Below are 23,391 nucleotides of genomic sequence, written 5' to 3' on the forward strand. Positions count from 1 at the left end.
TATCGGCAGTTCTAAGCAACACGAGGGATTTTTCCTCCACCACGTTTTCGAATGTCCTCGGTTCTACCTGTTTTTTATTGCCTGTCATAACTTAGTGATACTGCAGTTCATTTGAGTAAGAGCTCGTACATTTCTTTAGTCCAAAGCGAACAACAAGGGTAAAAGGCCAATTCTTTTTTCTACTTGAAACACCCCGTTTTTTGAGGCAAATAAAGAAAGATGGCTTTATCCCTTTCACGCAAGAAAGCCCCAGATTCATGAAAAAGTGCCCAGCTGGTCAGCAGCTAAAAAGACGTTGAGAATGAGGTCCTGTAGCCCGCAGCGACTCTGACCATCGATAGGGTCTTCTGCAACTGTTGGTTGCAATCCAACATTTGTGAGTTCCAGCTGCTGTTTTTTTTGGCAGACGTTGATGCAAAAGAGGCCTTACAACCTGAAAAAGAAGTTGTAAAAGAAAGAAGAAAATTAAAAATAAAATTTAGTAGAAAATCTAGTGGATTCTTACCAGTCGGACAAGGCTAACGGGTTCGTAGTGACCCAGCGATGGCTCTTTCTTGAAATAAAGAAAAACTCGGCTGGTCACTTTCGTTTTTTTACGCGATATTTCGTGTCCGTTGCTCTAGAGCTGTTGCCGCCATTGCAGAACCGCAAAACCACTGTATGTATATCGTTGTGTGCTACCATCGTCACCATAGCTAAATACTCATTTTGTAATCGAAGAAAGTAGAGCCTTTTTTTTGTGCCTCAAAAACGTGTTTTTGAAAAAGAAAGAAGGAGCACCGTCATCATTTGAAAGTGTTGATGCATGCTTTATTGCAGTTCGCTTTATTCAACAAAGGACACAATTGAACCGGTAAGGTTTTGTCCAAAGCTGGGAAAATGGATATCCTACTACGTGCATGTTCTGTTCCTGTTTGACGTCAGTGAACGTTTCAATAAGGTCAAACTAGGTGAACAGAGAGGAATTCTTAATTTCTCGCATTCCACTCTCGCGTTAGTGTCCGTATTGACTTGTTAATTCAGCAGAATACCACGTGTTTTTGATGAGATTTGTATGTTTTTTGTTCGTTGACTTGGTGTCAAAGAACTAGAAATGTGCCTGTTGAAAATGGGACGATTGCTATCGCGAACTTTCAACTTTTTTACAACTTGATTAGGACGACTTGCACGTATGGAGACGCCCTTAAACAGAGTAAGTGTGTTGTAGTGTTCAAAATAAAGTGCTACAGATAATAATACATATACCTACATGTCATTAATTTCCTTCATTTTTGGCTCTTTATTAGATTTGCCCCGCAGCAGCCATTTTTTACGACCGCTGTTTATACGGTGCGTGACCGGGATGGCCTGTTCGTGAATGCAAGAGGAATGTAATAGTAACCAAAAATGGGTAGAAATACTAATAGGTCATTGGGTGAAGGTCTTACTAGTCGCACCATCCACGACGTAGACGTACAGGTGCGTATAATTTAATCCACATTCTACTTTCAATGTTTCTTCTGACTTTCTTCGCCTTTAGTTTAGTTTCTTTCTTTATGTGTCCTTTAATCGAAATGTTTTACAAGATTGCCACTCGATCTTATTTCCCGTTTCTCGGTAACAGGTTCTTTGTGACCCACCATTTCCCTCCCTAAGGTTTTCGTGCGTTACCATAAAAAACATCGTACTTTGAAAATCATTAAACGATTGGTGGGAGTCATCGCTCAAGAAATACATGGTGTTTGCCGATGCTTTCACAAGTATAAAACATAAACTATTAATTTGTCAGCTAAAAACAGAATTTTTATTGTGTGGAATTTCCAGGCTCCGGATTTGAAAAGCTGTGGAATTAAAAGCAAATGTTAGTTGCACGCACAGCTTTCTGGACTTGGGTAAGAACAAATATACACTTTCGTTAGACCAAGTGCCAGGCACTATCCTCTCGGAAAGTGTTGTGCAAGGACCGGTTCTCCCAAAATAGCCGATGTTTACAAAAAGAGGAAATGGAACAAAAATATCAGTTGATGACATTGGGCGTATTTTGTTCTGTGAATTTCAAGCTTGTATTTGAACATTTAAAAATTAATTTGCTTTCCCGATAGCTTATGGCTATTGTCGTTAAACATGCCCTTAGCTGTTTAGAAACCTTTGATTTGATCCCAAAAAAAGCGAAGAATTCTTGGCTAAAATAATTTAAACGATAAGAGATTCACAGATCTTGATATGTATAATGAGAATCTAGCTAGGTATAAGAGACGTTAACAAAGAGGAACATAGAAGACAAAAGAAAAAAGAACTTTCACTCTCGCCAGAGTATGGGGGTTCCATGAATGGTGCTGCTATAGTGCATATACATGACGCATAGATCCGTAGCCAACTTTCACGTTGCCGAATGCCACAATCGTCTAGCCCTTTTCACTGGTATAGCCATCAATGAAGTCCCTTTCCCGTTCTCTCTAGTCTATATGTAGAGTCCTTCTCAAATTCTTTCCCTCGAGCTACTGTCCTAGTTGCGAAAGGATCTCAAGATTCCTGCGAATTGACATGAATCCTTTTCGATTTGCCATCGTCTCTCTATGCAAACAGTTTAGGGCCGATTTAGCGATTCCCGCTGCATTCTATCGTTTGGGCTTTAACTGGTGTGGCTAGATGTTTACTAAACCGAGACTGAAATCCGAATTTTTCGTGGTTTCTCTAAAATAATAAAAATTTTGGTTAATGTATATAGTTCCCGATAATGGAATCTTTGATTTTGCAAGAGGCCCCTTGAACGAAGATTCTTTTTTCTCAAATTAGAATAGGCCAATTCACGTGTTTTAAATGCTCAACAACTATTGCCAAGCGGCCCATTTAGCTCAAGCAAAAAGTAAAAACTCTGTTTCGCAGCTCGTAAATTTTGAACGAATTAATGTTGTCGTATTTGGCCACATGCAAAAAAAAACAAGTAAAACCAGAATTTGATTTCGATCGCGGATATCTCGATAAATTTGCAATGGGTGCGGATGGCCACTATATGATTAATGGATTGAAAAATTGGTTCAAGTACAGGAACATTTTAGTGTAACATGTTATACAATTAGCGTTTCAAGGCGCTTAGCCTTGAAACTCTTCTGTTTGTACTCGTTTTCATTAAAGAGAGAGCAAAATAAGCAAATCTCAGTAAGAGAAACCATACATGGCCTTTCTTTCTCAAACAGCCTTGCCTTTTGAGAAACTTAAGTTTCTAAATAGCAATTCAACAACACGCTGATCCGTGTAATAAGTCGAGGCCAACTCAAGAAAAAGTGAACAAATAAAAACAATAAATTTATCGACCATATTCTCCTTTACTAGACTTAAATTTTGCAAATATCATTTGGGACGAATAACTTTTATTTTAGGCTGGGAAACCGTTTTTGTTTTGTTTTTAGCCGAGCATAAGACGATTCATTTTTAGTGTAATATCTTTAACTATACACTTTGGCTGCGATCTTTGGAACCAGGAAGAAATTGAACAGATGTCACTTTAGACTCGATGATCGAAACGATAAGGGACGATATAAAAAAAAAAGTTTTTAAATAGTTTTAACTTGCTATATCACATCGAAAACAAACATGCCGATCAAAAAGGTTGGTTGATATGGGACTTGGACTGGAAAATCATGAAACCGTAAAGTATGTCGGATGTAGGTTTTCAGCCATGTATTCGACTATAATACGTAGTTTTTTTTTTTCTCCAATTCTATGTTATTCAAAATACCAAAATTATGTTGTATAATGTGTTTGGTAATCGAGTGGCTACCACACAGCTAAAGGCACAATAGTATTGAATAGTAGCTGTATATACGGTGGGGGATTTCAGTTGACGGTCATCGACTCACGCACACGAACCGTTATAGGACCTTAGGTATGTGTGCCATACAGTCGTGGATTCGAACCAAACAAATAAAATAAAGAAAACGTATACATGCAGAGTCCGAAAAAGCTTTCACTTTCATTTCTGGTGTTCTATAAGGGATATAGACGCGATTCGGTGATTAATTGAAAATATTTCACATAAACTAACATCTTTTATTTCTTTATAGCATCCATTGGAGTCGAGACTTGGATTTAGCGAAAAACAAAAATGGTCACCCACCTGTCCCATTCTCGCTAATAAAACTTTTAAATCAGGGCCGAGGAAAATTATTTCGAAACTGTTACCTTGATAATTCAGTCAACCGCCAATTTGTAACGCTTTTTGCCAAATATCATCATGACTTGGCAGTTATTGCTCTAGAAAATAAACCTTCACTAGCCCTCACCTGTAGAATTGCAACGCTCAAGATGTTTCATTTCTAGCAGGCGTTTCACTGCTTCGTGGCAGTGTATATAGGCATGCAGCCATGTTTCGAAATCATTACATAACTATAGTACTATCCGTCAAAACATCCCATCAATGACGCTCTTCTTCTTACCTGATTATTTTCCCAATGTGAAATTCAATTCGCCTCGAGCTTATCGTGATTGACGTCGGTCACGTGACGGACAAATGAAATTTAGTGTATAGCCTAACGCACTCCAATCACACTCTTTTTTTTTTTTTTTATCGCAAACACGACGTGAGCTAATGTAGCACACAGCGACATTCAGGATTTTGCCTAAATGGGGTTATCATCTACAAATGAGGCGATTGGTATATCAACATCAAAGTTTGACTGCTGGGCCAAGGAAAACAATTACTCGACCTTCCATTTTCCCCTTTTTATGTTTACGTAACAATTGTTCTGGTTTCATTTGTTTTTGGATTGCAGTTTCAGCCATGTTTTTTTGCGTTTATCCAGCAAAAGTTTCGATTAAGGAATTCAGATTTAAGTTATCAAATAAAAAAACAGAAAAATTTATGAAATCCGTATTCCAATTAGCTGAATCCACAGTCTTGCTCTGTGTGACTTGAGCGGTACTACAATGATGGTTGGCGAAAAACATAATCAAAAATGAATTTGATAAAGAAAAGTCTAGTCAGTTGATGTATCAACGGTCGTTGCTTAATCTGCAAAGTGATCCATCATCCTATAAGCCGCTGATAAGCTTTTTTTGCTGATTTACCTAAGTTACGGTTAGAAATCTGGAATATTTCGTCCAGGAGCAAACAACTTGGTCGTTTTTTTTTTAAGTATCACCAACTGCTTGTTGGACACGTTAAGAATAGGACAAACCAGATCTGCCAAATCTTTGGTCTTTTTTAATTTAGACAAGCACTAGCGTTTCAGCGACACCAAATGAATTCACTGGAGAGAAATTAGATTGAAAAAGAATCCTATCAAAGACGTCGCAAATAAGCCCACAGCAAAAAGGAAAAGGAAGGGTTTTTTCGGGGTTTTTCAATCGATAAAAGGGAAATGGAGTGGTTGTCGGAATTAAAACTGATTGCGGAAAGTGTTTTCTTTCCTTGTCCACGCGTTCCCTTCTCTCAGGCTAAGGTGAGTACTGTTTTGCAACTTGGGCATTTCTGTTTTAGAAAGATGAACGAACAACATTACAACACGTGTTGTTGATCCAATGACCGGTGAAATACTTTGTTAATACCTGCTGCCATACGATAATGCAGTAATGTCAGTGCTGGTTTCAGTTTCGTATGCCTTTGTTTTCTTCCATGGCAAGCCTTCTTCAGACAGAAGATTTGTTACGCAAGTAGAAAATGGTGTGGGCGAAAGTAATTTTAATTGTTGGTTTTCAATTTGTCAAATACCCTATTCCTCCTTTTCCCGGTTTCTATGGATTGCTTTTAAGGTTGACGGTGAAAGTTCTGCTACGCATACAGAAAGCGTGGGTACAGCGACGCATTTTGATTTGCGCAGGGTTCTTTCGCGCCTCCTGGCGTTCACTTTGCACAGCCGTGAGCGACCGAGCGTTTTACAGCAACGACGGTGTCGAAATTGTTCCTACCCCATACCTAACTATAGGTACCACCTACGTTGTATCGATGTCGGACAAAAATGTCGGACAATCGGAATCTTTTTGAGCATCAGGAATATTCTGTCTAGGCTTATGCACTGCAATATGAGGGATACCTATGAGAGAACAATGTAATCCGCAATGAAATGGTTAATGCTTTACATAGTATAAAGGTAAAACCTAGAAGAAGCCATCGCCACCATGGGCAAAGTTGTATTGACCCTGCAATCGATCAATTCGTGTGTATTGTAACCGGCCCCATTCTGCGCACCCACGGCCGCCAACCCTCTAGCATCCTTGTCGGTCGACGTTGAGGGTTCTTGTAATTGTGAAATGGCAGCTGTGTGCAGCCAAAAAATGGCTGTGAGAAATCAGATTCCAACAAATCCTTTACCGACGGATAGTTTCAGTATACGTTGTGAAAAATACTTCTCCGAGTTGAACCGGTGGTAATTGTTTGATTTGATTAGTTTCATTAATCTTGACCCATACAGGATGTAGCGTTTGTTTGCATGTCAAAACTTCCAACGTAAACACGCTTTTTTGTGATTCGGTTACCCATTTAGTTTTATCACTACATATTACAAAGACCTGATGTAAGAATTGGTGCTTCTTAAGTTACTGTTTTTCTTATTTACATTGTTAATTACATTTTCTTCTACTCCAGACAAGGTTTTTTCTCTGAATGTCATGAGAAGAAGTAAATAAAAAATATTTCCTGGATGTTGCTTAAATTAAACTTCAGTGAGGAATAGCAATAATTAACCCTGGAATTATTGATTTCTATAGGGAAGTATGGAGATCAATATTTCTTGGACAATTTCTGTCAGTTCTTCTGTGCACCAGTGCTGTGATCAGCCAACTACTCTATGCAAATTATGGAGTTGCGGCTCCCACTGGTAAGTTGATAGATTTGTAAACAATGTGGTTGCACTAAGCACATTTACAAGAGATGATGTATCAACATTTAAAAATTTTTCCCCATCTACAGCCCAGTGCTTTCTCAATTATGTCTTGCTGTGTTTGGTGTTTACCACAACTTTGGCATGTCGACCAGGAGAAGGAGGATTATTGAGTGTACTGAGAAAAAGAGGCCTGAAGTATTTCTTCCTTGCAATAGCTGATGTGGAAGCTAACTATTTAGTTGTGCAAGCATATCAGTACACCACTTTAAGAAGTGCTCAACTATTGGATTGTTTTGCAATCCCAGCAGTTCTTGTGCTTAGCAGAACTGTTCTCAAAGTGAGATATCAAATTATACATGTTATTGGAGTCAAAGTTTGCCTGGTAGGAATATTCTGCCTAGTATGGGCAATCCCTGATGAAAATAATGAAACAGCAAAAGACAGATTGATTGGTAAAGTTATCAATTGCTTTTTTCAATTGACAAGACACATTGACAATTTATAATCACCTTTGGTTTCATTAGGTGACCTGATGTGCATAGGTGGAGCACTGTTGTATGGAATAATAATCATAGCTGAAGAGTATGTAGTGAAAACAATAGATTGTGTTGAGTTTTTAGCCATGATCGGTCTATTTGGAAGTGTAATCAATGGGGTGCAACTGTAAGTCTGTTTTTTTAAATCAAATGCAAAATAATTTATATAAGAAAAAAAAAACTTTCACTAGAGCTGCCTTGGAACATGAACAAGTTGCAAGTATTGACTGGTCAGAATGGCGAGTTATTGTCCTGTTGGCGGCTTTCACTCTCACGTTGTTTACCTACTACACAATTACACCGATCGTAATGAAGATAACAAGTGCAATGGCTATCAACTTATCGCTTCTCACCGCTGATTTTTACACGCTTGTCATCGGCGTGCTACTGTTTCAGTTTAAAGTTAGTAGTATTCATTCTGTGCTATTCGAGTCCTTCAAGTCACAATTTGAAATGAATTTATTTACAGTATGATGTTATGTACGCGCTATCCTATGCGCTGGTGGTGGCTGGAGTAGTGATTTTCTGCTCACGCTCAGCACCCATTTATTCACAAACTTTTGGTCCAAGGTAAAGCTAACGCATAAAGCATAAGATAAATAACTATCATTTTCGCATCGATTTAACCCAAATAATGTTGCATGATTGCCCCTGCATGGCTTTTTCTCACCCTTTATTATTTTATTGTTTGTAAAAATCCATCTCCGTGGCATGAAATTCGGAACTTTTCCTCGCATGGCTACTCGTGACCCACAGAGTAAGTGACCTAGTAAACAAAATGTCCCCTTCTAACTAATTCTGAAATCGAGATCTCAAACATTGTTTTCTATTTTTCGTGTCGGTCAACTTCTAGGTTAACTTTGCCTCGTACCATTACAACAACGACGACAACGACCAATATGAGCTCACACAACTCAAGCCACGACATGCAATTCAATATGCAAAGCCTCGGTTGCCCACCGCCGCCACCACCGCCAGTTGTACGTTCTGGAATGCCCGCGCACACTTCTATATCCTTACCTGTTTACTGCCATAGTGCTGAGACGACGTATGGCACCTACAGGTACGATATTTTTCAAATTTTTTTAAAATTATTACCATCGCATCAATAATGAACATTTTAGAAGGAGACGTCCTGGAACTGCAGTGAAAGACAGCGAAGAATATTACCAGGTTAGTTACTATCTTAGCTGACTCAGAGAACTTCTATGAACCTTTTAAATTTTTTTGCAAATAGGTTACTAGAAATCCAGGACTTCATGGTAGCCAGGTGGAAGAATTGACGACATCGTTCGACGGGCGAGATTCAACGCCGGTCCCTGTGAATACGCGAACTGGGTTAGAGTCTACACCTGCTCCGGAAAGAATGCTTTTGGGTGGACGAGAACCATGTCCACAAACACTTCCACAGCAACCACTGCGTCCCCTCCCTTCACTAGATAGTACGTTTACTCAGACGGTGAAACTGAAACTGCCACCTAGTCCAAATCTAGGAGGATCGGGAACGATGCATTCCAACCGAATGCAACAACTTCCTCACTGTACTCTTCCAAGGTCACGTGGACACAAAGAAGTTACTTTCAATCCACAGGCTACGTTCCAAGTAATGTTACATTTTTGCATCTAAATTTAGATCTAAATGATAAGAGTAATTATTTTGTCATCGATAGGTCTATAGGAGGCCAAGCGCCTGTTACGATGGAGATGAACAACTGTAACACTAGTCAAAAGAACTGATGCTGAGGCTATCTTACGCAATAAAACGGTCATTTTCTCTTCCGCCACTGCCATGACAATTTGGGAAAATACGTGTTAGCCCTAAAATCGTTTTTCTAAAAAAAAAAAAAAAAAAAAAAAAGGCAAGTAAGACGACATAACAAAAAGAAAAAGCCTCGTTGTAAGGACCATTCTGGTTTTCTATGACCATCTCTTTTCTTTCTGTCTTTTTGTCTGCCCATTTTCGTGAAACCTCCCGGTACTTATGTCGGTATCATATCCTTGTTCAACCTGTCTAATCATTTAAAGATTTCTTCCTCTAATTGTTGGTATTTATCAACATTGACTTCCAAATTCATTTGTTCTAAGTTTTCACTATATACTGTATTTCTTTGAGATTCACAATTTCGAAAAGCGTTCGTGGATGAATTATTGCCCTGCAAACTTGTGTTCGTACGTTATTGCATACTGAAAAGAGCTTTCGGTTAACCTTATGATTTTCTAGTCAATGTTCAAGTCTTCACTAAGTTTTTTGCTGCCATATACATTTGTTATCAATTTCTGTACCCAGACCAAACTTTTTTGTAGGAAATTCTTGAAAAAAATGCGTGATGTTCTACAAACAATTGCCCAATTTGTTGAAGAGAAACATTTAAAAATGAGAGCAAATTAAATATGGGTGAAAATTTTTCGCATGACATAGGTAAGACATCAAATGCACAAGTTTTATTTAAAATCGCTTTTCAGATTATGCAGGAATTTTATCAACGCGTTTTTCACGTTTGTATGGAATTTGTTTTTTCAACGTTTTCATCCATTCTCCCCTTAAGTGCATGTCAACCTTCTGCAGTGCTCTTTACCATGCAAAATAGGTTACCGAAATTTTTTCTGACGCGTGAAGGTGTGCCAGTATCACAATAACGCTAACGCTGAATGTGCATTGACGTGCCAGCTTACCTGTAATTTCTCGTAAATATTGTTCTACATTAAGGAATGGTAAGTTTCAAAAACTCCTTGAAGTTCAAAGAAAGACAATTATTTTTTAACTTTCAGCTTGTAATCTGGCTCATAAGTTATACAATCAGAATGCCAATTTACATGGATAATGCCGAACCTTCCAAAATAAAATTACCCGAATACCTTATACTTGCTTTGATGCAACTAGCATCTTGTTAGTATGATTACATATTTTGCAAGCAAGGATGATCAACTCCTATACTGAATATTCATTGTTTTCCTTTATGTGATTGCCAACAGTTTACTGAGAAATACTACCAATTCTTTTTATTTGAACATTATCCAGGAATCCAATCATGAAGTAGACTACAAATCAAAGGAATCTTTGATAGAAATCACTCTTCATATTTTGGTGCCTGGCTAGGCTTGAATCCAGCAGGTGAATAAAACTAGAGATAAAGGCAAGTTGCATTACTGTTCTCTAACTAGTTCAGGTAGTTTGTTACCTTGTATTGCTTCTCAGCATACTTTTGCCATGGCTCTGGGTTGTTCTTCCTGTCCCATGTAACATCAGGGTTTTGGGTTGCAAGGCGCAAAGTGTAAAAGGTAGCCATCGCAACTCCAACACCCAGGGAAACAAAGAGTGGAATGAGCTGGGTAAAAATAGCAAAAAGGGGTGTCATTAGATTAAGCATTAACCTCTTGGAATGCGATCGATTAGTCGTCTACTACTAGAATTATCATTTCACTAACCAATTTTTATCAAAATTGCGGAATTAAGCAAATTGTAACTATTTATACATGGTTACATGCAGATTTTGCTATACTCACAGAAGGATGTTTTTTCAGTGATTTCAGCGAAAGCCCCTGCATCTTGAACGGTTCTTTTAGCAATACCACAAACTGCACGTAGTCCCTTAAAATAGGTCTCAAAATGGGGGCGTATGATCAGCAGCCTGCTGTATATTTTCAGCGGCCAAACTATCTTCCTTTTTATTGTACCGCGATACCCAGAAGAGACATCTAGCGTAATGCAGCTCTCGCTAGATGTCGCTGTCGAAGTGTATCAATTTTCTCTTTTTAATTTCTTATTGTCTGTTCCCGTTTTCAGCTAATGATTTGGTTTGTTTAATAAATGAAAATGAGCAATGAGCTTTTCCATTTCGTGGCACTATCTTCCTCCTCCTACAGGACCCTAGTCCATATATAACTAAAAATCTCATGATTTTGCTATGCTTGCTTCACACAAACGTTCTCTTAACTTTTTTTCTAAATATTTCTGATTTTGTATTTGTGCCTTTGCAATATGCCCTAGTTATCCCTATGCACGAAGGCTAAATTTTGAGAAAAACACATGTCATACCAGGTGCCGAAGTGAATAGGTAAATGACAATTTACATTAGGCTTAAAAGAATAACGAGTTTTGGGAAATTTCAAAATGATCATTTCGTAATAAGTTTTTAATTGCCGAGGTGTGAATTTTCCTGGTACCTACTGTAACTTGAACTTTTTATGACATTTCACTATAATTTACTGCCTTTTGTCATTGTGATGCATCTTCAGAGAGGTAGTAGGAGAGTCTTTTAGCAGAGCCAGAAATTTAAATAGAGATGATGAACGATGAATGTATTCATACGTCAACATCTAATGTTTCACTTCTGCCACTATTGGATTTCTCGTCATCAACCAGTAATGTCGATGGAACTTTTTCGAATGACATTTGAGGGCTAGTGGAGTATATGGAAGTCCGTTGAACACCATATTGCGGTAAGCCTATTTGCGCCACTAAGGATGATTCAGATGTGTTACTGGTGGAATCTCCGACATCGCTAGAAAAAAACCGCATTTTTTTCCCTCCTGGAATGTGAGGATTTCTACACCCACGGCAACGACCTGTTTTAAAACGCAAATTCAATATCACGTACGATGAAAAGAAACCTAGACACTTGAACATTACAATCTGTGCAGGCTTTTGCTTCCACGTAGCACGGGCATCTCTGGCCGCAACACGCTATGTTCAAAGTTATTTTCAATAATATGTAGTGTAAAGGAAAAAAATCGTGCAAAGTGGTAATACTAACTTAGTTTCCCTGGAGATGAAGTTGCGTTCCCGCAGCGGCACCCTTTTCTCTTAATTTTTGGTTTAGGATTTCTTGATGACTAAAAAAAGATTTTTATTGCATGTATATATTTTTTTATACAACCAGAAATTCTTATTGTAAACTATATTACCTTTAAATCTTTTGGTGCACTGTTTGCATCTATGGGTAAAGCAGACACCTCTGTATGCAACACAGGTGCTGTTTGAATGATTGGGATGGTAAGTGATTGGTTGGCCCCACAAGAATCAAGATTCTTTTCAACTAAAACAGAGTTATTTGTTTGAGTTTGAACACTAACAGTTGGATTTTGCATCAAAGCACAAGGAAGTTGTTTTAATGCTGACTTTGAGAGCCCAGCATAGCTATTGAATTCATCCTTGAACCCTGCTCCTTCTTCAATTATTTCTGAGAGGCCACTGGTCCCTCCGGTTGATTCATTAAATTTTAATTTTTTGAAAATTGAGGTTCCCACAAGGTATTCATTTAACTTTTTGTAGCACTGTAGTAGTATCCTAAGCTGCACATTTTCATTGTAGCTATTATAGCACTTGCACCAACTACAAGATGGTTTTAACTTTTTTTTTCTGCCTCTACATGATTTACAGACATGATGTTGGCAAGAACTTTCTGGACTGTATGGTTCAACTAATAACAAGTCACAGACGGTACAAGATAATGCTTGTCTTAAGTAAGGCAGAAGCCGGTACAAGTCATTCCATGAAGACTGTTCTTCGGTATTAGCTTGAACAACTAGTCTGCAGGTTGATACGTACAAACTCGTAGCGTTCATGTTAAATACAAATATTTTTGTAGAAAAACCTGATACTTTTCGACACTGTTTTTACTTACGGTTTCAATTCGTTCAACTTAGACTTGATAAATAAGTTGTCTTGATCCCAGTTGAACGACATAAGAAACCGCCGTTCACTAACAATAGTAACCAGGCTTGAAATCGTGGTTTGTAAAAAAAAAAATATAATAATAAAATAAAATAAAAAATCGTGATGTCCGTCTGCAACAGTACAAAATCGTCGACGCAAACTAGCCGATGCAGAAACAGACTTGGAGAAAAGCGCGCATCTATCCGTTTAACTAATATTACTAATCGGCATCTTAAATTACAGAAGGCTTTTAAATACTGCATCCATTTTAAAAATCTAAGAAAATTTTTACTATGGATTATGGACTCTGCTATTAATTATGGAATTTTATGAATATTTGGAAATCGATGAAACGATGACGAATTAATATCGACCTTTAAATCGATTTAAATCACTGGTTGGTGTTTGTTATCGTATACGTGGTGTTCAATGAATTTTAACGGTAAAATCTATTTCCCCCCGGCAGCCGGTGGGCGCTAGTGTCTTAATTGTCTATTTTCCCCCCCAAAAAAAAGGGGGGTTTCCTTTTTTAAAAGTTTTTTTTCACAGACAGACCAATTAAATGTGTTTTTAAAACCTAATCTGTATTACTTAAAATCCTAATCAAATGTATTTTACTATTAAGAAACACAAAGAAATTTGACTCACAGTTGTTATCTTAGTACTGGGTCTGCTTTTATCGAAATTAAAATATCAGGTGAAATAAAAAAAAAAAACAAGCAAGCAAGCTACTTGTTACATAATTTTTACTTGAAGCAGCGGTCGTTTGACTCTGCTTGAAGAAAAAAAGTCTGTTTTTTAGTATCCACCTGATTGTGTTCACTATTCAGGTGTGCAATAGCTATTTAAACACCAACGCCCCTACTGGCCGGGGAAAATATAACATTAGAATAGTGCTGTGGGTTTTTACAATTAATTTTTGCCTGTTACGAAGGATTGTAATTGATTTTTGTATGCAGAAATGGTTTTTATCTGAGATAGCTCTACTGTGCTGTACAAATAGTCACTAGTCGCCGTAGCGCATGGAAGTTAAAGTTTTATTCACAATAACATGCCTTTGAGCAAATCCAGATTGATAGCACATTCCAATCACTCCGCATTTCCTCAAGTTATTAACCAAATAGAACACAAAAGAACTGTTGATGGGTCCTTTCCTTCGACAAGGAACCGTAGCCCAAGCTGTGGTAGCTTTTCATCTCAAAGCATGGAGAGTATCTCAGGGAAAACTTCAAAAAATGTGAAAAGTTCAGAAGGAAATATCAAGCAAGGGTTCTGCAAAATAATTTTTAGAACTTTGCTACTTGTGCTGCTCTATTATTTTTCATCCATTGGACTCACCTTTTACCAAAAATGGCTTATGAGGGTAAACAGTGACACATTATTCCTATTCATTGCTTCATATATTTGTATTTAAATTTTCAGAAGCTTCATTATCCATTATCAATTGTGATAACTCATTTAGTTGTAAAATTTATGATGGCTGCGGGTTGTCGTATTGTGTGGGAACATTGGACACATTGCAAAAGGCCTGTCTTAGCTTGGCAGTCATACACAGTTCAGCTTGCCCCAGCAGGAATAGCTTCTGCCCTTGATATCGGACTTTCCAATTGGAGTCTAGAATTTATTACTGTATCTCTGTAAGTAAGGCTTCAAAGTTAAAAAACAAAAACAAAACATAACTGTTAATCTTACCTATTTACATTTTACCTAGGTACACAATGTCAAAATCTACTGCCATTATATTCATTATGGGATTTGCTTTGTTTTTTAAATTAGAAAAAAAGGTTTTCCTCATGTAAATTTTTATGTTCTAAATTTGGGTTTTAATTTGTTTTCTTTCATTATTCATATTTTTCAGCATTGGACCCTTCTTGTGGTTGTTGTAATGATATCAGGTGGTTTAGTCATGTTTACATATCAGGTAATTTTATCTCTTCAAATTCAGCTAGGTCTTGTGTTTTAAAGATTTTGTCTCAATGCAGGCCACACAGTTTAATTTGGGAGGATTTTTGATGGTTATGTTTGCATCATTCCTAAGGTTAGTAGTTTTCAGTATAGAAAATGTTCAAGTTACTATTAAGATTTTTTTCCCCTTGAACCTTATTTATTTACGCAATAGTGGGTTGAGATGGACGTTATCGCAAATGGTGATGCAAAAATCCGAAATGGGACTTGCAAATCCTATTGATATGATGTACCATATACAGCCATGGATGATAGTCACTTTGCTTCCATTTGCAATGGCGTTTGAAGGTATTTGAACTAGTACCCGTTTTCTATTGTTCCTCAAATTATGTGTTTGCATTTCCTTGGTGTCTTTTAATTTAAGTCAATGTTATGAAAAACATTCTTAGTTTCATGAATTCCATAATTAATGGTTTTACTGACAATTTATGTTTTAAGGTTTGAGTTTAGCTATGACCAAGGATGTCTTCCGTTTCATTGACACATACCACTTATTCGTAGTTCTTGGAGAAGTTCTAGTGGGGGCAGTTATTGCCTTTTTTATGGAACTTACCGAGTACTTGTTAGTGTCTTATACTTCAAGTTTGACACTCTCTGTGTCCGGTATCGTCAAGGTATACAGATTTCTAGTAATGCTTTTTACCCAGCGTGTTTATGCCGAATACTTGATTATCTGAAACAATTTCTTAGGAGGTGCTGACGCTAACCCTTGCTGTTCTAGTAACCCACGACGAAATGAACTCAATCAACGTAGTCGGCTTAGTTGTATGCCTTCTTGGAATAACACTTCATGTAACGCTGAAGGTATACTGGAAATGACAATTTATCTGGCTGTTTAAATTGCTGAGCAAATCGAAATTTGAAATTCAGGCTGTAAGGATTCATTACGAGTCGAAAGCGTCATCCTTGGCAGTTCTAAAAATTAAACATACTGGTGAAGAAGAACTTCTAATGAATTTGATCAACTCAGACAACGAAGAAGTTGCACCTTGATTCAAGAATCGAGTTCCGTAAAAAGCATGCAACTGGCCCTAGGATTTTGATCAAGGTCGAGTATGCTTTGTGTTGGGGTCTCTTTGGTTTGAAACATCATGAAACGTTGTGTGTTCAAAGCCTTCAAAATCGAGCATCATATTGTGTCTGGCTGATATTTTTTATAGCGTTGCATTCAGCTTATTTAAATGAAGATGTCTTTTTGTTCACAAATGTGAATGGCTAAATAATATTCCAGAGAAAAAATATTTATTGTAATACAATACATGGGTTGCGCATGGCGCGTAAAGTTTGAAAAATAGCACAATTTCATTTCATCCATCGGAAGAAAAATGTCTAGTTATCGCCGAGCAAAGTTGGAGTCCATAGAATTAACCGATCTTTGGATATTGAACACATTCGCTTTTATCCTTGCCTCAACAGTAGTATTGGATGTTACAATGGCTAATTGTTTCCTGCAATGTAAAGTAAAACGAGATAAATATTAACCGAAACGGGAATTCCAAGAATGAATAATTTTATTTTTCATACTTGACGAATTCCGCTTCTTTCGGTCGGTTGGCGTTGAGTTGGCCCGCTTCCTCCTCTACTTCCTTACGGTATTTGTCTACCTTGACTTTTCTTTCATTATCCCTTACAACAGCGTGCTGCATCATTTCTCTTCGTCGTTTTTCCATTTCGTCTTCACTGAGCTTCATTCCGCTGTTTCTGCTTCTCGTCACTGTTTCACGCTCTGACCGATGTCTAGGCAGTGGGCGTGAGTCCTTGTAGCCATCACGTACTTCGTGAGAATTTTTTCGATGATCACGTGGTGTAAACCTTTCTTGTACATGTGCCGAACTAGATTTTGAGGCGTCATTCGCCTTTGCGTATTTGCCATTTTGATTGAAAGTTCTCCTATGTTGTTCTCTTTGATGATCTGCATCACGTGAAGTTCGTTTTCTTTCCTTATGTTTAGCATTGTCATCTTCGGAACTCGATGACGAGGAACTGCACGTGCTGTCTCGTCTCTTTTTTAATTTCAGAAGTTTTTTTGCAAGTTTCTCATCAAGGCTTTCTTTCTTTTCAGATTTCTTTAGCTGTTTCAGTTTCAAAGCTAACTTGGAGTCTAAATCAGAGCAGTTTGAGCTCTCTGAACTATTTCTTCTTTCTTTTCTTTTTGACCTTGATCCTTGGGGTTAGAGGTTTTCTTATTGTGAGATGTTAATCTTTGCTGAATAAGCATCTGCTCCCTAAGTAGAGCTTTCCTTTCTTCTTCTTGGCGACGGATATTTAAAAGAGGATCCTGCATAAAATTAAAAGAAGGGATAACTAATGTTTACACTGACACTTACTTTTACAAGAAACATATTCATAGGTGAGGTGTATTACAGCTATAGGTATCAGGTTCCCTAAAGGAGGTTTATTGACACTAATTATTATAATGTAGCATAGCTCAGAAGTACTTTTTGGAAAAAAAAAGAATGCATCAATTTTGAGACTGGAACATAAACTATGAGAGCCAAAAGAAAAGTAAAAAGCAATTGGAAAATATACATAACATTCAGGTCTTGAAAGTAAATGTACATACTAAAAAGATCAGCTTAACTCACATTATGCTCTAGAAAATACATACTTAAAGCATTATAGCAAAAATAACCCTGATAAAGAAATTTCACATTTAATGTGGTACCTCTTGTACTTTGCGAGCCACATCAACTTGAATTCTAGGCACAGAAGACTTTTCTCTGGGTAAAGTTGGCGCAGGTAAGTCTAGGAAATTGAGATAAAAATAAAATTATTCACATTTTTTAGGAACCATGGAATGGTACTTACCCAAGTTCAAGGGTTCAGCTCCACCAAGCTTAAAATGTTCAAATGTTTTATCCACGGCTCGGCCGGTCAAATAGTCGTCAGTATTGACATGGCCAGCTGGCCCAGCGTACATCCAATCAAGTTTCCTGCCATAGATATAAAAGATACCCAGTAACATAGAATAACACGTGTTTTGATATGATTATGAAGTATTACGGTGCATCATCCATGGTCTCAATTACTTAACAGTTGTGACTTTTTTGTTTCACTACTAGGGTACAAATTGGAACTTCAAGACGGTAAAAGCTTTTGTCAAGCAAACAAACAACACAACACAAATAAAAAATTAGGCGCGAGGTTGTCATTTTTTTTTTTTTGCATGGTGCGAAAGAATCAGCTGTTTAGGGCTCGGCCCGATCGTAATCTAATCGGGGACACCGCAAACCCTCACCGAAAAAAGAGAATCGTGGACTTTCGGTGCGTTAATTTTTTCCCCCCGTGCGGTACGGTGCTAGCACCGGTGCTGCACCGAAAGCACCACTTCAGCAATAGGGGGTTGTCTTATGTGACCTTGTCTTCTGATAGGTCAACAAGAAACACGTGACTAGAGTTCATTTTTTTTTTCATGTCGGCCTCAGGGTAACTCCCACTTTCCAAATTAGATAACAATGAAAAACTGAAAAAGGCACCCCCATAATTTTTTAAGGGATGAAAATGTCCGTTTCAGTTTTTATTTATACCCTTAACGCATACTTAAATAAAATATATAAATAATAAAAAAAATAAAATAATCTTAATGTATCATATTACAAATAAATATGTGTGTATAAAATATAATACATTTTTCTTAAGTACTGATGTTTTGGAAAATTTGTAAATTATCTTAGAATACGGGAAAAACATAATCTTTTATACGGAAAAAGTCAAGGAAAAAATTTCGTAGAAGAAATATTTCATGGCAGAAAGCGGTGCTAGAAAGGATCTAATCGGGGATTGTAATCGGGGATGACCTTACATTGAAATCGGGGATTAAACCGAGCACAGAACTCACCGCACCGAAAAAATTATCCCCGCACCGAATCGATGAAAAAGCTCCCCGATCAACTCAGGACCGAGCCCTACAGCTGTTTGCAGTGTTTACGTTTTTTCATAGAAAAGATCGTCGTTTTCTTGTCGTCTTTACGTTTGAGAAACACAGACACATGTGGTGTTCTATCATGTTTCAGCAATTCAAGTGAATAAGCCCCTTACGGTTTATCATAAAATATTTTTTCAGAACTAATTTTTGAAATCAAAATTTTTGTTAGCACTTAACATCTTTTACCGTTCACATGATTTATACGGTGTCTCGAACAAAATTTTATGGTATTTCAAAGTTCTACGTAATTTTTATGCAGCCGCCAGTTTTGATGATGACTTCTATAAGAACTACATCATTTAAGTATGGGATACCTCTTTTAAAAAGTCAATTTAATGGAGCAGTTTGGCCAAAGCTTAAGAGATTTAGAAACTTTACAAGATATGGAAGACCATCGGAAAAGGCACCAAAAATTTCTCCACTACAGGTTTAATTCTGGTTTTTCACCATAAGAAAAGGTGTCTAATGCTATTTTTCTAGGCTACTTCAATTCTTCAAGCAAATGAAAAAATATATGAAGTAATGAAGCCTGGTAGTGTCCTTAAGTCAATAGATTGGAATCAGTTGGCCTCAAATAATCCTCTTGAAGATAGTCTTGCAATAGCAAAACTTTGTGATAATCGAAGTATAAGATTTACAACACTATTTTAAACACCTGTTACCTAATTGTATTCAATCTAAGGTTATCTACTTGGGGTATTTGATGGTCATGGAGGCCCTGCATGTGCAAGAGTCTTGGCCAAGCGCCTACTATCTTACATAGCAGCTTCTCTACCTTCACAACATGTATCTAGCTTGTTGCTTGAACAAATGACACCTACTACTGAATTCCGTCCGGAAATTGAGTCCTTGTACGCACACGAATTTAACCAATATCATGCGTCTGTAAGTCATCTGCGCGATACCCTGTCCAACGACGAGTCTCAGTGTAGTATGGATAGTACAGAGCGTGCACTACTGACGGCATTCGAGGCCATGGATCAACAATTAAGTGAAGAGGCATTAGCTTTTCTCCTCGGACCCGAAATGAGCGAAATTCTTCAACGTGTTCCACGCTGGGATTGTAAATTACTAAAACGCAAACAATGCAACATAAAAAAAAACATATTGTATGTTACAGGGAAACCATGGTGGGCAGATGCCTTTCCTAGTCGAGATAAAGTTCTTCAGCTCAGCACGTTATCAACAGCAATGAGTGGTGCCGTTGCAACCGTTGCACATATTTCGTCAAACAACTTGGTTATAGCAAACACAGGCGATTGTCAGGTATGAGCATAACATACAAACAAATTTTAATGTGACAAGTTTACGTTTCGTAGACTTCCTTCTGTTTGTTTGTTTGTTTTGTTGTTGTTTGCTGTTGTCTGCTGTACTAGGCTGTACTGGGTTATCTTAGTGAAGACGGAACTTGGGGAGCCCTTAAGCTCGGAAAAGAACACACTTCTGAAAATCCGTCTGAAGTCGAACGGTTGTACAGTGAGCATCCGCGCAGCGAGCGTGACACCGTGTTAAGAATGGATCGTCTGCTCGGCCAGTTAATGCCCTTAAGAGCTTTTGGTGATTTTCGCTTCAAGGTGCAGAATTAATGAATCCTACTTTGAAATAAGTGGAAAGTATCCTGGGTCTGTTCTGGTTTCAGTGGCCTCGTCACGTTCTCGAAAAATGGGTAATCCCGGTTCTTGGCGAATCAGCTTTACCACAAAACTATAAAACACCGCCTTACTTGTCAGCCCGACCAGAAATCATCAAACACACACTTAGTCCCCGTGATAAATTTGTCGTCATTGCGTCAGACGGTTTGTGGGATCTGCTGTCTCCAACCCAAGTGGTGCGATTGGTAAGTAACATACACCCACTGTGTTTTACGTAAATATGTTTTCTCCTAGTGTTGTCCTAAACTGTTAACGTCATGTACCGCCACGCGGAACACTTTCAAGGGATGTATTCTGGGCTTTGCATAAAGGGCAATTTTGATCTATTTCGAATACAGGTGGGAGAACATATGTCGGGTAGAGTAGCTCTGGGACCTCTTACTCTTCCGCCGGGAGATGTGACTTTGGAAGAAATAAACAAGATGTTGCAGCAGCGGAGGGAAGGATTATCCAAGAGACCGTTGGATACAAACGCAGCAACGCATTTGATTCGGCATGCATTAGCTTCGACAGAAACTGGATTGGACCCAGATCGCCTTTCCGAGCTCCTATCCTTACCTGATGACGTCGTCAGGCTTTTCAGAGATGACATCACTATCGTTGTATCCTATTTCGATACGGATTACCTTTTGAAATCTCTCCCTCAAAGCAATCAGGAATAGAGCGATTGCTCGTATATAACGTACTTCTTGGGTGTTCTTCCTTAATCTCTTAATTATTCACTGTATCGAAATTTTTAATCAGACCCTAGTCAGTGAATCCTTACTTATTATGTCGACATCTGATATAAGGTCATTTTGTTTAGAGTGTAAATAAAAATGATAAAACGGTAATAGATCTGAAGACAAATGATGTAGTTTAAGCACGTACGAATTATTACACCACTGTAGGGGGACAGAGGGGAATAGAAAACAACTTCTTACGATACCTCTTTTGCAACCAAATATTTAATCGTATCGAAAGCGGCCACCAGAGATCCTAGTTGTAATTTTTCGGAACATCCAGCAGATAAACGACATTCAACATCAGCCATTTTCTCCAGTAAAAAGATTCTGACATTGGGCGGGAATTCAACTATAACCAACCATCCAAGGATTAATTCGATGACAAAAATACAACAAAATAAAATGAAATGAAAAAAAGGAAAGAGAAATACGCACTTTTGTGAACATACAAGTGGATTTCCGTTAAGATATCTTGCAAAGCGAGACCTTTAAAAGTCTGAAGATCCCGTATTTCTGTATAACGGGGAAAAATAGATAAAGAACAATTAAAATGTCTGCATTCCATATAAAATGATAAGACCAAGAAAATCAAATTGAACTTGGATTAAACACAGGGGCGTTTTTTCATCACCAAAAGCTGTACTGATCAACAGAAGAACACAAAAACTTCTTACTGCTGTAAGCCGATGTTAAATCTTCGTTTAGCATCCAAGAAATAATGTTAGCAATATCTGATTTAAGGGGGTGACCTTTAAAACATTATTTTTAAAAATTAGATATTTTTCTTGGGAATGTCAGGAAAATTTAAGTTCATACCGACACAAGTATAGACATTCTCTTCATTCACCTCATCAAAGGCCATTGAAGTGCTTTGAAGAATATTGATGACTCGACGCATATCTCCGTGAGCTAAGCTCAAAAGCGCTTGACGGCCATCTTCTGTCACTTTAAGCCTACAAAACGAAAAAAAATTCAACCGTAAATAAAATTTAGATATTGATTGGTAACAAAGTTTCCTTTTACCTTTCTTCTTCGATAACGTAGTTCATTCGAGGTAGAATTTGGTCCGATTTTAGCGGGCCAAATCGAAAACGAGTGCAACGTGACTGAATGGCTGGTATAATTTTGCTCATGTAATTGCATATGAGGCAAAATCGAACATTTTCAGTGAACTTCTCAATGACTAGGAAATTTGATTTGAAAAGTGACAGTATGGTATTATTTATCATTTACATGAAACTCACCCCTTCTTAGTGCATTCTGGGCATCATTTGTCATGGCATCTGCCTCATCCAGGATAATAAGTTTGAAACCAGATTTAAATATTGATCTTGTGCTGGCAAAACTCATGATCTGATTCCGTACAACATTAATACCCCGGTCATCAGAAGCATTTAGCTCTAAAACCTGAGAAAGAAATGCAAGTCTTGTGTTTTTTTACCACATCAGAAAGAAAACAGATTTCAAGTGCAGAAAAATTCACCATAGAATTGAATTGTTGAGGAGTATATAGCTCTTTGGCACATGCTAATATAGTGCTTGTCTTTCCTGTGCCCGGTGGTCCATAGAAAAGTAAGTGAGGAAGTCTATTTTCATGTATAAATTTTCGTACTGCATAGTGTTGCCAAAGAAAAAGGTTCAATGCATCGGAAAGTTATTCTGACAGAATAAACAAGTACTTGTCGAAATTATATCTTGATGCGATATCAAGTCATCCAATTGTTTTGGCCGATATTTCTCTACCCAGGGTAGGTTTACAGAGGATGTCATTGTAATCGAGTAAGGAAATACACTATCCTCAGCGTATGATTGCACCGTATTTGTTCACAAGTACCGTAATTTGTTGTACTTTTACGAAAAATTAACGTTGGCCACAAACGTCGTCTACCTAGCCGAGCAAAATCCCGCCAAATTATTTTTACTGAAATTTTTGGTTGGAACGTGGGATTAATTTCGACAGCAATTCACGATCAAATTTTTAGCTTTTGTTTTTCGCAAAAAAAAATATGTTCTTCACTTCTTCTTCAAGCACAACTATTTGCCTTTAGAATTCAATAAATTTGTTATTTTATCACCAGTGTATTATTTATGATATTATTAAACTTATAACTTCTTCAATCTTCACACACTGC

The 23,391-nt window shown here is 37.7% G+C and overlaps 7 protein-coding genes and 1 long non-coding RNA gene across 11 annotated transcripts; 3 read left to right on the forward strand and 5 right to left on the reverse strand.

The window, feature by feature from the left end:
• Positions 1-204: 204 nt before the first annotated feature.
• LOC123473642 lies at positions 205-4,388 on the reverse strand. Its single transcript, XR_006647580.1, has 2 exons — positions 506-4,388; positions 205-433 (listed from the first exon to the last, which is right to left on the reverse strand). It is a non-coding gene; the product is annotated as an uncharacterized LOC123473642 (long non-coding RNA).
• A 1,796-nt stretch (positions 4,389-6,184) lies between these two features.
• Positions 6,185-9,618, forward strand: LOC116924744 (solute carrier family 35 member F2). Of its 2 annotated transcripts, none has more exons than XM_032931274.2 (10): positions 6,185-6,344; positions 6,685-6,794; positions 6,887-7,252; positions 7,325-7,463; positions 7,528-7,738; positions 7,806-7,906; positions 8,190-8,399; positions 8,461-8,509; positions 8,574-8,939; positions 9,007-9,618. In XM_032931274.2, exons 1-10 carry the CDS (start codon positions 6,229-6,231, stop codon positions 9,052-9,054), a joined length of 1,716 nt encoding a protein of 571 aa, XP_032787165.1. In that variant the 5' UTR covers positions 6,185-6,228; the 3' UTR covers positions 9,055-9,618. The 2 variants fall into 2 exon arrangements, with proteins under 2 accessions (XP_032787165.1, XP_032787166.1); XM_032931275.2 differs by having other exon boundaries at positions 6,197-6,491.
• Positions 9,619-10,321: 703 nt separating this feature from the next.
• Positions 10,322-11,002, reverse strand: LOC116924755 (cytochrome c oxidase subunit NDUFA4). The gene is made up of 3 exons (XM_032931287.2): positions 10,841-11,002; positions 10,516-10,662; positions 10,322-10,458 (listed from the first exon to the last, which is right to left on the reverse strand). Exons 1-3 carry the CDS (start codon positions 10,880-10,882, stop codon positions 10,405-10,407), a joined length of 243 nt encoding a protein of 80 aa, XP_032787178.1. The 5' UTR covers positions 10,883-11,002; the 3' UTR covers positions 10,322-10,404.
• Positions 11,003-11,614: 612 nt separating this feature from the next.
• Positions 11,615-13,320, reverse strand: LOC116924751 (E3 ubiquitin-protein ligase MSL2). Its single transcript, XM_032931282.2, has 4 exons — positions 12,242-13,320; positions 12,091-12,169; positions 11,967-12,020; positions 11,615-11,902 (listed from the first exon to the last, which is right to left on the reverse strand). The coding sequence occupies exons 1-4, from the start codon at positions 12,899-12,901 to the stop codon at positions 11,640-11,642; spliced, it is 1,056 nt and encodes a 351-aa protein (XP_032787173.1). The 5' UTR covers positions 12,902-13,320; the 3' UTR covers positions 11,615-11,639.
• Positions 13,321-13,901: 581 nt separating this feature from the next.
• On the forward strand, positions 13,902-16,249 carry LOC116924749 (solute carrier family 35 member C2). Of its 2 annotated transcripts, none has more exons than XM_032931280.2 (9): positions 13,902-14,355; positions 14,415-14,629; positions 14,704-14,776; positions 14,851-14,913; positions 14,975-15,030; positions 15,112-15,245; positions 15,396-15,571; positions 15,648-15,761; positions 15,828-16,249. In XM_032931280.2, the coding sequence occupies exons 1-9, from the start codon at positions 14,044-14,046 to the stop codon at positions 15,948-15,950; spliced, it is 1,266 nt and encodes a 421-aa protein (XP_032787171.2). In that variant the 5' UTR covers positions 13,902-14,043; the 3' UTR covers positions 15,951-16,249. The 2 variants fall into 2 exon arrangements, with proteins under 2 accessions (XP_032787171.2, XP_045030628.1); XM_045174693.1 differs by having other exon boundaries at positions 14,455-14,629.
• LOC116924750 (pre-mRNA-splicing factor CWC25 homolog) lies at positions 16,183-18,113 on the reverse strand. The gene is given in 6 exon segments (XM_032931281.2): positions 16,183-16,405; positions 16,482-17,103; positions 17,106-17,235; positions 17,623-17,702; positions 17,766-17,890; positions 17,961-18,113. Coding segments are annotated over 6 exon segments (1,086 nt in total). The 5' UTR covers positions 17,975-18,113; the 3' UTR covers positions 16,183-16,290.
• A 718-nt stretch (positions 18,114-18,831) lies between these two features.
• Positions 18,832-21,386, forward strand: LOC116924745 (pyruvate dehydrogenase [acetyl-transferring]-phosphatase 1, mitochondrial). 2 transcript variants are annotated; one of them, XM_032931276.2, is made up of 8 exons: positions 18,832-18,978; positions 19,052-19,309; positions 19,363-19,507; positions 19,565-19,945; positions 20,003-20,148; positions 20,259-20,456; positions 20,522-20,719; positions 20,873-21,386. In XM_032931276.2, exons 2-8 carry the CDS (start codon positions 19,076-19,078, stop codon positions 21,194-21,196), a joined length of 1,626 nt encoding a protein of 541 aa, XP_032787167.1. In that variant the 5' UTR covers positions 18,832-18,978; positions 19,052-19,075; the 3' UTR covers positions 21,197-21,386. The 2 variants fall into 2 exon arrangements, with proteins under 2 accessions (XP_032787167.1, XP_032787168.1); XM_032931277.2 differs by having other exon boundaries at positions 18,849-18,978; positions 19,142-19,309.
• On the reverse strand, positions 21,368-23,197 carry LOC116924752 (replication factor C subunit 5). The gene is made up of 8 exons (XM_032931283.2): positions 22,939-23,197; positions 22,743-22,870; positions 22,504-22,666; positions 22,283-22,442; positions 22,076-22,212; positions 21,934-22,008; positions 21,695-21,772; positions 21,368-21,608 (listed from the first exon to the last, which is right to left on the reverse strand). The coding sequence occupies exons 1-8, from the start codon at positions 23,027-23,029 to the stop codon at positions 21,454-21,456; spliced, it is 987 nt and encodes a 328-aa protein (XP_032787174.1). The 5' UTR covers positions 23,030-23,197; the 3' UTR covers positions 21,368-21,453.
• Between the last annotated feature and the right edge of the window lie 194 nt (positions 23,198-23,391).

The sequence above is a fragment of the Daphnia magna genome, linkage group LG6, assembly GCF_020631705.1.
Source record: "Daphnia magna isolate NIES linkage group LG6, ASM2063170v1.1, whole genome shotgun sequence".
In the NCBI taxonomy this organism is placed as follows: domain Eukaryota; kingdom Metazoa; phylum Arthropoda; class Branchiopoda; order Diplostraca; family Daphniidae; genus Daphnia; species Daphnia magna.

Bases quoted from the DNA above. Each gene is read 5' to 3' on its own strand.
- LOC116924744 (XM_032931274.2), top strand. From the start codon at position 6,229: ATGGCAGCTGTGTGCAGCCAAAAAATGGCTGTGAGAAATCAGATTCCA. The intron at 6,795-6,886 runs GTAAGTTGATAG...CCCCATCTACAG, and splicing joins TGGAGTTGCGGCTCCCACTG to CCCAGTGCTTTCTCAATTAT. The intron at 7,739-7,805 runs GTTAGTAGTATT...ATTTATTTACAG, and splicing joins TGCTACTGTTTCAGTTTAAA to TATGATGTTATGTACGCGCT.
- LOC116924755 (XM_032931287.2), bottom strand. From the start codon at position 10,882: ATGCAGGGGCTTTCGCTGAAATCACTGAAAAAACATCCTTCT. The intron at 10,663-10,840 runs GTGAGTATAGCA...ATTTTTACCCAG, and splicing joins CACTGAAAAAACATCCTTCT to CTCATTCCACTCTTTGTTTC. The intron at 10,459-10,515 runs GTAACAAACTAC...CTTTATCTCTAG, and splicing joins ATGCTGAGAAGCAATACAAG to TTTTATTCACCTGCTGGATT.
- LOC116924751 (XM_032931282.2), bottom strand. From the start codon at position 12,901: ATGAACGCTACGAGTTTGTACGTATCAACCTGCAGACTAGTTGTTCAA. The intron at 12,170-12,241 runs GTAATATAGTTT...ATCTTTTTTTAG, and splicing joins GTGCACCAAAAGATTTAAAG to TCATCAAGAAATCCTAAACC. The intron at 12,021-12,090 runs GTTAGTATTACC...CTTTGAACATAG, and splicing joins TTCATCTCCAGGGAAACTAA to CGTGTTGCGGCCAGAGATGC.
- LOC116924749 (XM_032931280.2), top strand. From the start codon at position 14,044: ATGCCTTTGAGCAAATCCAGATTGATAGCACATTCCAATCACTCCGCA. The intron at 14,914-14,974 runs GTAATTTTATCT...GTCTCAATGCAG, and splicing joins TAGTCATGTTTACATATCAG to GCCACACAGTTTAATTTGGG. The intron at 15,031-15,111 runs GTTAGTAGTTTT...TTTACGCAATAG, and splicing joins ATGTTTGCATCATTCCTAAG to TGGGTTGAGATGGACGTTAT.
- LOC116924745 (XM_032931276.2), top strand. From the start codon at position 19,076: ATGATTTATACGGTGTCTCGAACAAAATTTTATGGTATTTCAAAGTTC. The intron at 19,946-20,002 runs GTAAATTACTAA...TGTATGTTACAG, and splicing joins ACGTGTTCCACGCTGGGATT to GGAAACCATGGTGGGCAGAT. The intron at 20,149-20,258 runs GTATGAGCATAA...CTGCTGTACTAG, and splicing joins CAAACACAGGCGATTGTCAG to GCTGTACTGGGTTATCTTAG.
- LOC116924752 (XM_032931283.2), bottom strand. From the start codon at position 23,029: ATGACATCCTCTGTAAACCTACCCTGGGTAGAGAAATATCGGCCAAAA. The intron at 22,871-22,938 runs GTACTTGTTTAT...AACACTATGCAG, and splicing joins TCAAGATATAATTTCGACAA to TACGAAAATTTATACATGAA. The intron at 22,213-22,282 runs GTAAAAGGAAAC...TTCGTTTTGTAG, and splicing joins TACGTTATCGAAGAAGAAAG to GCTTAAAGTGACAGAAGATG.